At 40.7% G+C, this 14,767-nt stretch overlaps 1 protein-coding gene across 1 annotated transcript in view; it reads right to left on the bottom strand.

Moving 5' to 3' along the window:
- The window catches only part of RAB11FIP1 (RAB11 family interacting protein 1), a 70,598-nt gene extending 60,842 nt beyond the window's left edge, over positions 1-9,756 (bottom strand). Inside the window, exon 1 of the mRNA XM_033949671.1 lies at positions 9,068-9,756. Within this exon, the coding sequence (XP_033805562.1) occupies positions 9,068-9,417 (350 nt within the window). The 5' untranslated portion in view covers positions 9,418-9,756. The remainder of the gene's footprint in view (positions 1-9,067) is intronic.
- Positions 9,757-14,767: the final 5,011 nt, after the last annotated feature.

The following is a 14,767-nucleotide window of genomic DNA, read 5'->3' as shown; positions in this document are numbered from 1 at the left end:
AACCTCAGTGGCATTCCAGAAGAATAATTAGCAGCTCCAGACAGGCAGCCTGACCATGCTCAAGAGCAGAAGAATGACCAAGGACAGAGGTGCCCCTGAAGACCAGACACCAGGATCTGAGGAAGGAAGCCAGCGAGCCCCCCCCCCCCCCAAACCGACCGCCTAGAAAGGTCAGTGGACATGAACAAGTCCAGTAAAGACCGAGTCATGTCTCAAAAAGAGAAATCACACTGAGCCATCAAAGACTACTTTCAAGTGCCGTTTTTGGATATCAATATAATGTTGGTCAATGGGAGTTTTCAGACAACTATATATCGTAAACCCACTGATCGGAATAATCTCCTACAATACGACAGCTTTCACCCAAAACATTAGAGGGATAACATCCCTGTGGGGCAATTTTTAAGGCTTCGTAGACTCTGCACCTCAGTTCAAGATTATATTTTAAAATCCGATGATATGATGGCGAGGTTTAAAGAAAAAGGGTATCCAGCTAGAGTCATACGCAAAGCCTATAAGAGGGGGCTGTATGCCAACCGGTCATTGTTGCTAGAGTCTTGTCCTAAAGTTGAAGAACAACCTTTGGTGTGCGTTTTACCGTACTCGCACTTAGCCTTTCACATCAAACGTACTATCAAGCAACATTGGCATATAATGCAATATCACCCTGAGTTTCAAGAACTTCCCCGTTTTGCTTTCTCTAAAAAACCAAAACTTAAAACAGAGACTGGTCCATTCACAATTTACACACTCATCTGAAGAAGCTTCCCGCATCGAGGGAGGGCACAGACCGTGTGGCCATTGTAAAATATGCCCGCACAGTATTCCATTACAAGAGATGAGTCTCATCACAAAAAAGAAACCCACTTGTATGGCTTCAGACTGTAACACGAAGCAAGCGGTGTACATCATACAATGCCCGTGTGGTTTAAAATATGTGGGTTGCACCATCTGGAGCGTCAAAACCCGGATAGGAGAGCACATCAGTAGAATTAGAACCGGCATACGAGAAGCTCCCCTTATTCAGCATTGGCTTCTATATCACCACAATGTAGCCGATTTGAAATTTTCTATACTGGATTTAGCAGTTCTTACTAGAGGTGGAGATATATCTAAACTACTCTGGCGTAAAGAACAGCAGTGGATTTTCGAATTAAACACGTTGCACCCTCATGGGTTAAACAATGAGATTGAATGGGTTGCTTTCCTATAACTTTTTTCTGTTTTGGGATTTTTTACAGTTTTTTCATTTTTCAATTGGCTTTATTCATAGCAACAGCTGTCACAGTAACCTGACGTTTTTGACGTCACTACGTTTTGACGGGTCACCCTCCCCCTCCCCCTTCCTTCAGTATAAATCGGGTGAGGTGGGTAGCGGTCCCCGTGGTTTGGAATGTTCGAATTCAGTGTACGGTATGTGAGTATTCAGTGCTTCCTTCCCTCTTATCCTTGCCCATAAGATGGTATAATTTCCCTCATCGTGGCATGTTAGAGTAGCCTGCCACGGTGTGTGGGTTCTGATATCAAATTATTATTTTTCAGATTTTCTCTTGGAAAAGCATCATGACTGCAACGAGCGTTTAAAACGAGAGTTTGGGTCTCCTGAAGCAGATCTCGAAACGGGGCCGCGTTGGGACCCCTGAGAGCTTTAAGATTTTTGAGATAAGTGTGCATTATTCTTCCATTGAGAGATATTTTTGCATAAGAGACTTTTGAATATTTCGTGTTGAGCTTGTAAAAACAATTCAACATTTTTACCAGTGGTCAGAAAGTGAATTTTCACGTATCAATGCAATGACTGGACGGTAAATTCTTCCCTTAAGAGGAGGTTTTCACCCCCTCTTCAGAGTTTCACTTTTCTGAGCATTTTTTTCAGAGTGTCAGCCACTTTCTCCTCACTGGTATTTATCACCATTAGTCAGTCTCCTATTATTGTCATAGCTATTTTTCTGACTAGTATCGATACATTAGTCCCTGTAATTTCTTTAACGTACTGATGAGAACAAGCACGCAGTCACTGCATGGCAACAATCCAAGTTTCTATTGCATGAGCCCTGAAATTACAACAGCAATTTTTGAAATACTAAAATATATTTATAGTCAGCCAAACTAAACCATTCACATGCAATGTATTTGAAACCCACAAAATAAGTAGTTAAACAAGGTGATATATTTTTTCTACAGATCAATGAGACAGAACTCCACTACTCTATTCCAGTAAGAACTACAAAATATAACTCCCCATCTACTTTGACTGGAAAAATGGAGATAGAACCAAGAAATTTTACACATCCTGGTTAAATCTTTGCCAATTGATATAGAAAGGTTTTGTAATACAGTAACTGCCTGAGCCATTAGATCTTGTGCTCCTCCTCATGTATTAACCTTTTTTGTTCTTCTTTACTATAATATAATGTATTTCTCCCCTCTCTCCTGGTTGTTTTTTTAAGTTCTCTTAGTATCTAGTCTTAAATATGTCCCCCTAAATTTTAATGATTTGTAAATATGATTGGTGTTAACCACTTTGACAATTTTTAGGTGGTATACCAAATTTGAATAAAACTTGAAAACTTGGTAACAAGAGTGGTAAAAATGATTATTTAAAAAAAATACCTGTGGGGCTTTGGGGAAAGGTCAGACCCCAAGAGGGCAGCCAATGACCCGATCGCGGTACCAATAATTGATCTGGCAGTCACACCAGATCCGCAGTAGTCATGGCTGATCCAAGGGGAGAACTGGAAAGACATGAAAGGCTCAGGCCTGGGCATGAGCCAGGTAACATCATTAATGCACACGTGCAAACTGGGGTGGGAGGAAATGCCACCAAAGAATTTAGATATTGGGTGGCGTGAGAGTGAAGGAGACCAGGAGGAAGAGAGAGAAAGGGGGGCTTTGATGGGAGCTGCGAGTGCCTTTGTGAATGCGCAATCTCAAGTGTATTAATAAGTGCCCAGTGAGTGCTGGGTCACTAGAGGAACTATGGGAGAACCCCAAAACAGCAGTTTTGGCGCCAAAACATGTGCATGCTCAATAACAGCAAAGACCAGCTCCTGAATACATATTCCCAAAAGTGTCTGCCAGTGGCAGTTAACCTGCCTGTAAGTTGAAAACCTGAGCTGGTGAGAAGAAACTGCTTTGAAATATTATCAACAAAAACTACAAGTTCAAAAAAAACAAACTAATAAATCATGTGAATCCATTCTTCATCTCAACCTCCAACTGAACATTAACCTTGAAAATTAGATTCAGGTGATTCAACAAAGCCAGGCTTGTTAAACTTTACCATGAGATTAAGTAGTCACCATTCACCACAAAGTTTCTACAACAATACTGTGCCATGATCAAAGGAAATTCCAAGAGATGAAAAAGAATGTTTTTGAAATACCAGTGTCTGGAAAGGATTCAAAATGATTTCAAAAGCATTGGGACACCACCAAACCACAGTGAGCCATTATCTCCAAATGGTCAGCCTGTCACAATTATTTCAAGGGTACAGTGATAGAACCTATCTGCAAAATCACAAAATATCCCGACAACTGTTTCAGAGTTCTCTAGCCTCAATAAAGGTCTGTATTTATGAATCTGCAATACAAAATTACTGATGATGTCAGTAACACGGCACACAGAAACTCAGAACCATCAGAAAATACTTTGATGTAGCATCATTCCGCCTACTGGTTCAATCTTCCATCTTGAGCATGCTCAATTATTGCAACATCATTTAATTGGAATCCTTCAAAAAAACCATTCTTAGACTCAGAGTTATTCAGAATTCAGCAGTTCGACTGATTTTTGGGCTGAAGAAATGGGAACACATAAGTCCCTATTATCAAAAACTTCATTGGCTGCCCCTGGAAGCACGAGTTCTGTTTAAATTTTTCTGTTTTTGTTACAAATCAATATTTGATCTGGCCCCCACGTACCTGGTTTCTCAATTTAATCTGGATAGTTCTATTAGGCTCACACATAGAATTCATCTGTTCACCTATCCGACAATAAAGGCCTGCCATTACAAAACATTCCTGTTCAGAACTCTCGCCTTCCAGGCAGGCAAATGGAACGATTGGCTGGGTAACATTATCACACATTCCTCATCCTACCTCAATTTTAGAAAATCTGTAAAAACGAATCTGTTTAATTGATTTGTAACCAAAGAATTTTATAACTTTCCATTTCTTCCATTTTGTAAGCTTGTATTCGATGACTTTGTATTGTGACCACTTTGCTGTTTGTCCAGCACCTTTCGTTGTAAACTGCCTCAAAACATCATGGCTTATATTTGATAACACTATAGTGTAACCACTTCGCTGATTGTCCAGCACATCTTGTTGTAAACCACCTCGAACTATCATGGCTTTGGCAGTATATAAGAATAAAATTATTATTATCAGTACACAGAAGGCTCCAGTGAGAAGGCCGCGAAGCAGCCTGTGAGTGCCGTTGGCCTGACGCTCCTCTACCAGAAGGTGTTTATGGTCGCGGTCAGCAGGGATCGGTAGGGAGGGAAGGATGGAGGGTCAGTGGGAGTTCGGCAGTTTGGTGGGGGCGGCAGCAGTTGCTCAAGGATTCTGCTGCACAACAGATAGGAGAAAGGGAAGGATGGAAGCTGGACAAGGGTTCTGCTGCACAGGGGGATGGAGGGATAGAAAGATGCTGCAGAGGGAAGGCACAAGGGGGATGGGCGAGAGGTGAGGAAAGATGTTGCACATGTGGGAGAAAAGAAAGAGGAAGAACTGGGGTGAAGGAGAGGAAGGGAGAAATGATCAGGTACATGAAAAAAAATAAGCCCTATCCGAAAATAAGACCTAGTGCCTTTTTTGGGCCCCAAAATGAATATAAAGACACTGTTTTATTTTCCGGGAAATACAATAGAACTTTTAAAGACAGTATGGGAAATGACAGTTCTGCACCCAGGTCTGAGTAGCACCCCCCCCTAAAAAAACAACCAAACCAAACAAACCCTGTATTGACGCATTGACGCAAATGTTGTTCTATGCATAAGTTTCAGCACTGCAAACATTTTGGGCTCTATTTACAAAGGTGCGCTAGGGCCTTAATGCGCAGAATAGTGCACACTAAAATGTCACGTGCGCTAGCCGCTACCACCTCCTTTTGAGCAGGTGGTAGATTTTTTTGCTAGCGCACGCTAATCCGGTACGTGCGGTAAAACCTGTAGCGCACCTTCATAAAAGGAGCCCTTCATGTGGAAGAAATTTTTGTGAGACTGATATTGATCTATAGGTAACATTGCAGCAAACACCCACACATGTGCTGACAGTATGCAATACTAACTGCTCTCTGTACATTACCTTGTGTAAACTCCGATTAGTGCAGAAGGGTTCAAGACAGAACATGACTAGGCCCATCCAACACATTAAAAGAACACTTTTCCAAAACTTACTTAGTACAGTTTCCAGCTATTTGACTAAATTTTGTTCATTAAGGCAAGATCTATGTACTGTAACTTATACTTGTGCTAAATTCATGGACTGAGCAAGTTTTGAAAAATGCTCTTCAACTAATGTTTTGGACTGACCCAGTCAAAATCCCTTAACTTGAACCTGAGATGCTGTGGTAGGAGCCTAAATGAGTTCATGCACGAAAAACTATTAATTTCTTTGAATTAAAGCAGTTTTACAAAAAATAGTGGGGCTGATTCCTCAACAACGATGCCAAGAGACTTAATATCAAATTATAGGAAGCGTTTAGTTGCAATTGTTGTTGCTAAAGATGGTGCAACCAATTAAATTTAGGGAACAATTACTTTTTCATAAAGGCAATATGGATGTTAGATAAGTAAATGAAATGATTTTCAAAGTTAATGAATGCTGTGTTGTGTTTAAACTAAATATTAGACAAAGGGAACTTGAGTAAAACAACAGAAACCATTCAATGTGACACGTATTGGGGGGGGGGGGGTCCGATGAAAAATTTTCAGCCCAACCAACAAAGTAGGGGTACTCTATCAAGAGCTATACACTTACCCTCTCTTTTACAAAACTGCGACAGCAGTTTCTAGCACAGAGATCCGTGATGAATGGCTGCGCTGCTCTCGATGCTCATAGGAACTCTATGAGCGTCGGGAGCAGCGTGGGTCATTCAGCGCGACTCTCTGCGCTAAAAACTGCTATCACAGTTTAATAAAAGAGGGGGTTAGTCCAGGATTTTCCACTTTTTTCATTCTGTCAGAAAAATAAGGAATGAAAAAAGTGGAAAACCCCTGGACTAAGTGTATAGTCCTTGATGGAGACTGCTGCAACTTTGTCGGCTAGGCTAAGAACTTTTTAGCAGACCCTCATACAATATTGTTTTCCCACTGTCCTGATTTCTGAGAACTAAGGTATATATATCAAAACTACTTCAGGAGATTCTACCTTTTATAAATATTTCTATACATTGTGCCTGGGAGAGTAGAGACTCCACACTACTGCCTTACTTCTATATTCTTCATTTTAAGAGTACCTTAAGACCTGCTCATGTGATAACTTTGCCTACAAAACAATGTGATGATTATAATGTTGGAAAAAGTGTGTCTTATGGATTATAATGATGGAAAAAGTGTGTCTTATGGAGCGAAAAATACGGTATATCTTGAAATTCTGTAAGCAAATAAGGAAATACAGCCTTGTGATTTACAAGTCAACCCCCCACCCTTCCCCTACACAGGTAACCAACAGTATGTATTGAAGAAAGCCGTGCATTAAGAGTCTTGTGCAGATGGTTGTGTATGACTTCTAACAAACTTAACCAGAGAGTTTTGTTCACCAACACAGAAAGTTAATCATATACCTTTCCGACAGTTTCACATAAGGCTCTGCACAGGGAACAGTTAGTATTGTGTACATGTCCAACCAATTTAAAGTGTCAGCACACATGTGTGTGTGCTGCGATGTTATTCTGTGAATAACTAACAGTCTCACAAAAATTTCTTCCACAGAAATTGTGCAATGCTGAAATTTATGCAAAGAACAACATTTGAGTTAATACATCAATACAATTTATTTTCTGCTCAGACCTGGGAGCAGCACAGTCACATCCATACCATCTTAAAAATTGTGGGTACTGTTTTGCTTGCAGCAAAGAGGATAAACTGGCATTAAGGACCAAATTCTCCAAAAGACGTCTCAAAGATAGGTGGCAGAAAGTGTCCTATCTCCCTCTAATGAAACAATCAGGATGCACATAAAAAAAAAAAAAAAAAGCTTATAGATGCCTGTCTCAAGCCTATTGAGGTGTATAGGGATGCCTAAGGTCAGCATGGTTTGCACCAGAAGAGGTCTTAGACATCCCTAAGTGCCTCCCTAGGTGCATGACCAGCACCTTAAATAAAGACTTTTTAAAATGCTAGCCTACATTTAAGGAACCTATGTTAAAAAAAGACGCGATTCTAGATGCAGCGCCTGCCAATGATTGACATGTGACAGGTGCCCATTTTGCAGGCACCTGTCGCGGAAGGCATCGCTTCCAAAATCAGGCCTGAAGTGCTCTCAGATCAACTAATTTTATGCCTCATCAGACCTGGAATTCAAGTTCTAGCATTGTGTTAGCCTTAAATCTATTTCTTGGCATTGAGGCTGAATAGCAAATATCTTCCTTACCATTTATTTTAGTGTCCTATGCATAGATTCATGAAGCATTATCAGAAAAAAAAGCTAGCTTTCCACTTCCCTATATCAGAAAGCCATAAATCCTACATCAGCTCCAGGATTTACCTAAAAAAGCGTTTCGGCCCCATATTATCTTTGCTCCCACTTTGAGCTGGCTTCCACTTCCAGCCATTTTCACAGAACTTGTTTGTTCGCTTTTCCTTTATAAGCGGTTTTAGATAGAACATTCTCATTCCAAGTTGGCAAAATGAATGCTTGGTTAAGCGAAATGGTATTTAAAAAAACTTTCCTACCAATTCTTTAGAAAATCTGTCAAGACCCATCTATTTGATAAATTTATTACCTCAAAATGTATTTCTTGCATCTTTTTATTGACTGTATTTCACTGGTTGTCAGTTCATTTCTTATTGTAAACCGCTTAGAACTGTTTTGGTATTACGGTATATAAAAATATAGTTATTATTATTATTACTTCTTATCCCTGCATTCTGCAATGTTATGTACCTTTGCTTAGTTTGACCAAATCATTCTTTTTAATTACTTTCAAAAAATTTTTCTATATACTAACTGAAAACAAAAAGACCATGCAGTAGAAAGAATTACACCACTATTCCCTCCTTTCTAGACAGTGACTGAATTTCTATTATATCTTTAGTTTCTATTATATATGAGGGGCTGCTGATAGGTTCTCAGCCCAACCAAGAAGAGAATGATATAGAGCCATGAAACTTATAACTTATTCCACACTTTTCTTGACACTTTTTGTTTCATTTCATTGAATCAAAAGTGTCAAGAAAAGTGTGGAATAACTTGTTACTTTTCATGGCACCACATCATTCTCTCTTTGGTTGGGCTGAAAACTTTTCAGCAGCACCTTGTATACCTATAATCTTCTACCTACAAAAGAGTGAGAGGAAAAAAACTTCCTGTATGAAATCATTTAATTACTGTACTTCCTGGATCTTACATTTAAAATGTAGGTATGCAGATTACGTCTGTGACTAACCAGTCAGCATCTCAAGAAACCAACTTTGGGCAATTTACAATCATGTTCAACCAATATTAAACCTGATTTCTATGGTACTCTTAAAAAAAAAAAAAAAAAGTTAATTGTGTGTGTTGATATGGAAGATTGGGGGTTGGGGTGGTCCTACAGCCCATGTCTCAATGGGCTTTTCTGAAAATCTAAGGATAGCAAGAAGGGAAAACCCCTCTGTTTCCTCCCACCTCCCTCCCCCTCCTTTTTGTTCTGCGCTAAAATACATGTAATATACATTACAGGTACTCCAGGGTTTTTCTTAGGACTCTCCCATGCTATAAGAAAAATTAAACAGAATAAAAATAAAAAAGGCTGAACTTATTTGGATATTCTTGTGGCTCCTTGGTTTTAAAAAAGCAACATGTAGCCCGATTTAAGAAAGATCAATAAACAGCCGGCCTGAACCGGCTTCGGCACTCACTGGCTCTTCCTACGGTTCTTTTCCTGGTGCAGCTCCCACAGGTTGAGGGCTGCCTGGCCCAGGAACTTGTCCAGCCCGACCAGGGCGCGGTGCATGGCAATGACATAGAGAGTGCATCGTTCCTGGTTGCCTTGGTGCAGCAGCGGCAACTCGAACGTGGCCTCTTCCTTCCAGACCGGCGCCAGGCTCTTCTCGGCCACCGACGTGGAGTACTTCTCCTTGCCCAGCTGGAAGATGCAGTAGGCGTCGTTGGTGCCAGCCTTCCCCTTGGTCCGCAGGGCCTTCGCCTGCAGCACGGTCACCTGCACATGAGTGGGGAACCAAATCTGCGACTGCTGGCCGAGAGACATGTTTTATGAAGTCGGAGGAATTCACTATCGGGGGTTCTCCTCTGGATTCGGGACACACTGTACCGACTGATCCCGCGTCTCACCGTTTCCACCTTCTCGCACCTGCTGCCGCTTAGCAACTGTGCCGCGCGCCACCGCGTCGCTAAGGTAATCTATTTAGATCTCGCGAGGGTGGGAGGAACGTGCGTGCCAAGCCTCGAACTGGACGCGCGGCGCCTCCTCCTCCCTATGGTTGAGAGGGTGGTTTTAGCAAGGTGTTTTCCTATCTGTGCGTCATACGTTGTTGTTGCCAAATTTATTTTTTTTCCCCTGTTATAATGAAGAATTGTTGATACGTTTCTCGATTTACATGTTTTATTCCCTGTTCTTGTGTCTGCCAGTTGAGCAGGAAAAAAAGCATCTTCCTCTTTTCGGGGTGTAGGGGTCCATGAAATGATGGTACCGTACTTGTTGCTCACACTTCAAACTACGGGTTTCAGTTCATCGTTACCTTTACCAACAGGGAGGGGATAAACAAAAAGTTTTAATGGGAAGGATCTGCATTTAAGTGATGCGTTCTGAAGGAAAGTCAAACATTGCACAACCCAAATTCTGCCCCACCTTGAGCTGGAGGAAAAAGGGATATTTAAAGCTGCTACAGTACGTGTGGACTGGTATAAAGCAGATGAAACTAAGATTCTGCTTATTGAAATGTTTTCAAATAGTTCCTTAAATCTTTTTTCAGAATTACCTCTTGCAATAACATTTTGTATAAGTTTTTAAAACATCTAGTGCAGAACAAAGTTTCCAAAACGCAAGCTCAATGAATGAAATGAATCCAAATGACTTTGTGTACTGTCTCATTCTTCAAACCTTGATATCAAGGAAAGACTGATTATCATATATATTCTATGTCTCAATAGATGATTGTATTTAATTAACTCGCTTTCATCCCAGGTTGATGTGTACAATCCTTTCCCCCACTCTTTTTTTGCTATATGGTGCCCAAAATTGGGTGCCCTTCCAAGATATACGTCCAATTAAATTGGCACAGCAGCCAATTAGTGCCAATAATTGAGCGGTGATTAGTACTAATTTGGAATTGGATGCACATTTTGTTACCATCACCACCAACACTACCTCCCCCCCCTAGCTGTGAGAGGTGCATGAGTGGGTCAGGGGCATTCCTAAAATTTGCACACAGTGCTAGTCGGGTTTTCAAAATACCCCTAATAAATATGCATGAGGCAGATTAGCATATAATAGAGTTGACATGCATGCAAATCTGCCTCATGCATATTTATTAGGAATATCTTGAAAACCTGACTGGCTAAGTCCCCCAGGGTTGTTCACCCAAACTGGGCACCAGGAATTACACCTGGTTTCAGTAGGCACAAGTCCTGGCACTCAATGCTATTCTATAATGGGTGCTCATTTATTTTATTTATTTATTTTAAAACATCTTTGAGTGATAGCTTTTAAAACATTATTTACTGATTCTATAAAGTCTGCCTAACGATAGGCACCAATATCAGCACCAATTCTGTAAAACTTAGGCGCCCATTATAGAATCATGCTCAGTGTCCTAACATTTAGGTGTCCCAATTTATGCCAAGGTTTTCTATGCCTAAAATTAGGTGCCAATACCAGAGTCCAATGGCACTGATTCACAAAGAGATGCCTAGCTCAGGAAAGTGCCCATGATTTGCCTAATTTTTATAGAATCCAGATTTTTGAGTTAGACACCAACTGTGAGGTGTTGAGTGCCTAGATCAACACTGATTTAAGCCTATTTCCCAATTAAAGCAGGTGCTGAAATTGGCACCTAACTTTAGGTGGACTTGATGGAATCAGAGCCTCACTGTCTATGCTGGTAGACTGAAAAGAACTGGGGATAGAGTGGAGAAAGGACAGGGGAGTAGGGTTGGGCTTTGCCTGCCCAAGGTACTAAAAGTGCCTAGTAATAGCTTGTGACATTGAAAGCAAGAAGTAGGCAGAAAGAGGAAGAGGTACATTCTGAAAAGAGAAGTAATGGGATAACAGCATTGACAGGGAAAAAGGCAGTTCTGGAGAGAACCCGCACTGGTACAGATGTTCATAATTAGAGCTATTTGCAGTGTTTGTTTTCCAAATTGCAAAGAAGGACATTTACATAGAAACATGATGGTCAATAAAGGCCAAATGGCCCATCCAGTCTGCCCATCTGCAGTAACTATTATCTCTTCCTCTCTCTAAAAGATCCCACATGCCTATCCTTTTTTGAATTCAGACACAGTTTTTGTCTTCACCACCTCTTCTGGGAGACTGTACCATGTATCTACCACCCTTTCTGTAAAAAAAAATATTTCCTTAAATTACTCCTGAGCCTATCACCTCTTAACTTCATCCTATGCCCTTTCATTCCAGACCTTCCTTTCAAATAAAAGAGACTCAACTCATGCGCATTTATGCCACATAGTTATTTAAATGTCTCTATCATATCTCCCCTCTCCTGCCTTTCCTCCAAAGTATACAGATTGAGATATTTAAGTCTGTCCCCATACACCTTATGACCAAGATCTTACACCATTTTAGTAGCCTTCCTCTGGAATGACTCCATCCTTTTTATATCATTTTGAAGGTGAGGTCTCCAGAATTGTGCACAATATTCTAAATGAGGTTTCACCAGAGTCTTAGACAGGGACTTCAATATCTCCTTTACTTACTGGCCATATCTCTTCCTTTACACTCTAGCATCCTTCTAGCTTTCGCCATTACCTTTTCAACTTGTTTGAAAAGTGAATGACCTTAAGATCATCACATACAATCATACATGTCCCACTCTTCTGTCGTGCACATAAGTTCTTCACCCCCTAAACTGTACTATTCCTTCTGGGTTTTTTCAGCCCAAATGCATGATCTTGCATTTCTTAGCATGCAATTTTAGCTGCCAAATTTCAGATCATTCTTCAAACTTCGCTAGGTCTTTCTTCATGTTATTCCCACCATCAAGGGTGTCTACTCAATTGCAGATTTGGGTATCATCTGCAAAGAGGTAAATCTTACCCGACAGCCCTTCAGCAATATCGTTTATAAAAATGTTAAAAAGAACAGACCCAAGAACAGAACCTTGAGGGCACTATCTCTTCCATTCTAGGCAGATTACACTCTAGCATACATCTTTTCAGTTCACAATATCAAACCATTGAAGACACAATACATAAAAGACTTTCATAAAATAAAGTAATGCCCTGCATTGCTTTTAATGATAGGATATACAGCAGCAGTAGTGATGACTCACTATCATCTACTATCAACATGTAGTGTTTGTTTGATGACTCATTTTGTAAATAGTGTTCTTACATGTGATTCTGCTCCATACATCAGCCTGTCACCTGTACTAATACATATGTTCAAATGCAAATGACCTTTTCTCAGAAGGGCTTGGAATCTATATGGTGAAACAAACATACTTAGAGAAAGGCTGTTACTTTGTGATCAGTGCCACTTTGAATATCCAGAGCTCCTCCTCTGTATTCTAGGAAGCACTGGGAGCTTTGATGCTAAATAAATATACTTTAGATTTCTATATTTTTCAACTTATAAAATAGATAATATGATAACTGCAGGGCTGGCAGTTCTATTAGAAGATTGCCTAGAGTGCAGTAGCTTTGGGGGTGGTGCCAGGGGCTTCCACATGCTTGATCCTCACAGTTATTAGGGCGCAGAGAATGGTCCACTGCTTCCTGCTTTAGCCACTTCCTTTCCAGGCAGGCTGTGGGACTCTAGTATACCAAGGGCGGGGCAGTGCTTGAAGTAGTTGCAGGGCTATGGTCCACTTGTGCATGGTCATCGGCTCTACCAGCCCCTTCTCCTCACCCCCTCTCCTCAACTTCCTGTTTCAGGATAGGGTCTGGCAGAGATGATGGCCATGTAATCCTGTCCTGCAATCATTCCACACACACCCTCACTGCCTGGAGGAGGTGGGTGCGCTCTGGTCCAGGTAGCTATAAAAACAAGTATGTCACTGCTGCAGGGAGCAGGAGGAGATGGGGGTTAAACCACTGGTTCTCAACCCAGTCCTCAGACAGAGGCTGTCAGCTTTTCAAGATATCTATAATGAATATGTCTGTGTGATTGGTTATAGATCCTGTCGTGGAGAACAAAGGGCTCCCATAGAAATCTTCCCAGGAAAAGAAAATATCAACAGACAGCATGCGTTTGAGTGTAGCCTTTTTAGCCTTTCTTTAAGGTTAGGGTAAATTCCCTAGGTCCCCTAGGAGGGAGGAAGTAGCTTGACGGGGAAGGCTACATGGGAGGTAACGGGCTAGACTATCCCTCAAGGTTGAGGAATGATTGTTTTGGTACCCAACCGATGAATTAAAAGAACCAATTTGCATCTTAATTTGCATACTGTTAAGGGAACGAAAAGGGAATGGGGACTTGTATACCGCCTTTTTTTTGTTTTGGCATTTCAAAGCTCACCTGAGTCTCCCTGGCCGCTAAACTTAGCCAGTCAGCACTAACCGGCTATGTTGCATGACAGCCTGTGAGCGGGCTAGCCACTGACTGTGAATATTCAGTACAATACAATAAATCTTTACTTACATACTGCCAATACCTCCATGAAGTTCACAGCGGTTTACAAGAGTAATTATGGTGATACAAATTAAAAACATGTATTACAATATTTAGGAATCATTCGTAACAAGGCCTATCTTGAAAAAGATAGGCCTTAGATTGTTGGTTAATATTAGCTGGTAATGCTTTCCACAGTTTTGCTGTTTGATATGCCCATCTACACGATTCACAGAGTAATCGCTTGGGAATGACACCTCTAATATCAATGCCATTCTGGTGTTTTTTTTCTTTTAAATTCCTTTAGATTCATGACAAGTATATAATAATAATAATAACTTTATTTTTCTATACCGCCATAGTTAGGCGACTTCTAGGCGGTTTACATTGAAAGAAGGCTGGACATTCAGCGAATAACAAAAAGTCTTAATACAATACAATGAGTCTAAATACAATACAATATAATGAGTCTAAATACAATACAATAAGTCTAAATGGGAAACTTACGTACTAATTGGAGTTCTATGGGTAAAGAATGCCTGAATACATGAAAGGAGCTTCTTGAGAGAAAGAAAAGGCGTTTACAGAGGGGGAAGTCCTAGTGAGGGAGGGGACAGTTTTAGTCAATGAATTTGGCGACTATAAGACCATATACAAATAGAATTGTATTATAACTCATTCACCAGCTTAGTGCTATGTAGCTGGTCCATTCCTAAATAACTAAATAGCACAGAATATTACTACTACTATTTATCATTTCTATAGCGCTGAAAGGCATACGCAGAGCTGTACATTTAGCATTCAATAGATGGTC

The sequence above is a fragment of the Geotrypetes seraphini genome, chromosome 6 (assembly GCF_902459505.1).
Source record: "Geotrypetes seraphini chromosome 6, aGeoSer1.1, whole genome shotgun sequence".
Lineage (NCBI taxonomy): Eukaryota > Metazoa > Chordata > Amphibia > Gymnophiona > Dermophiidae > Geotrypetes > Geotrypetes seraphini.
This window is presented reverse-complemented; position numbering and strand designations above follow the sequence as displayed.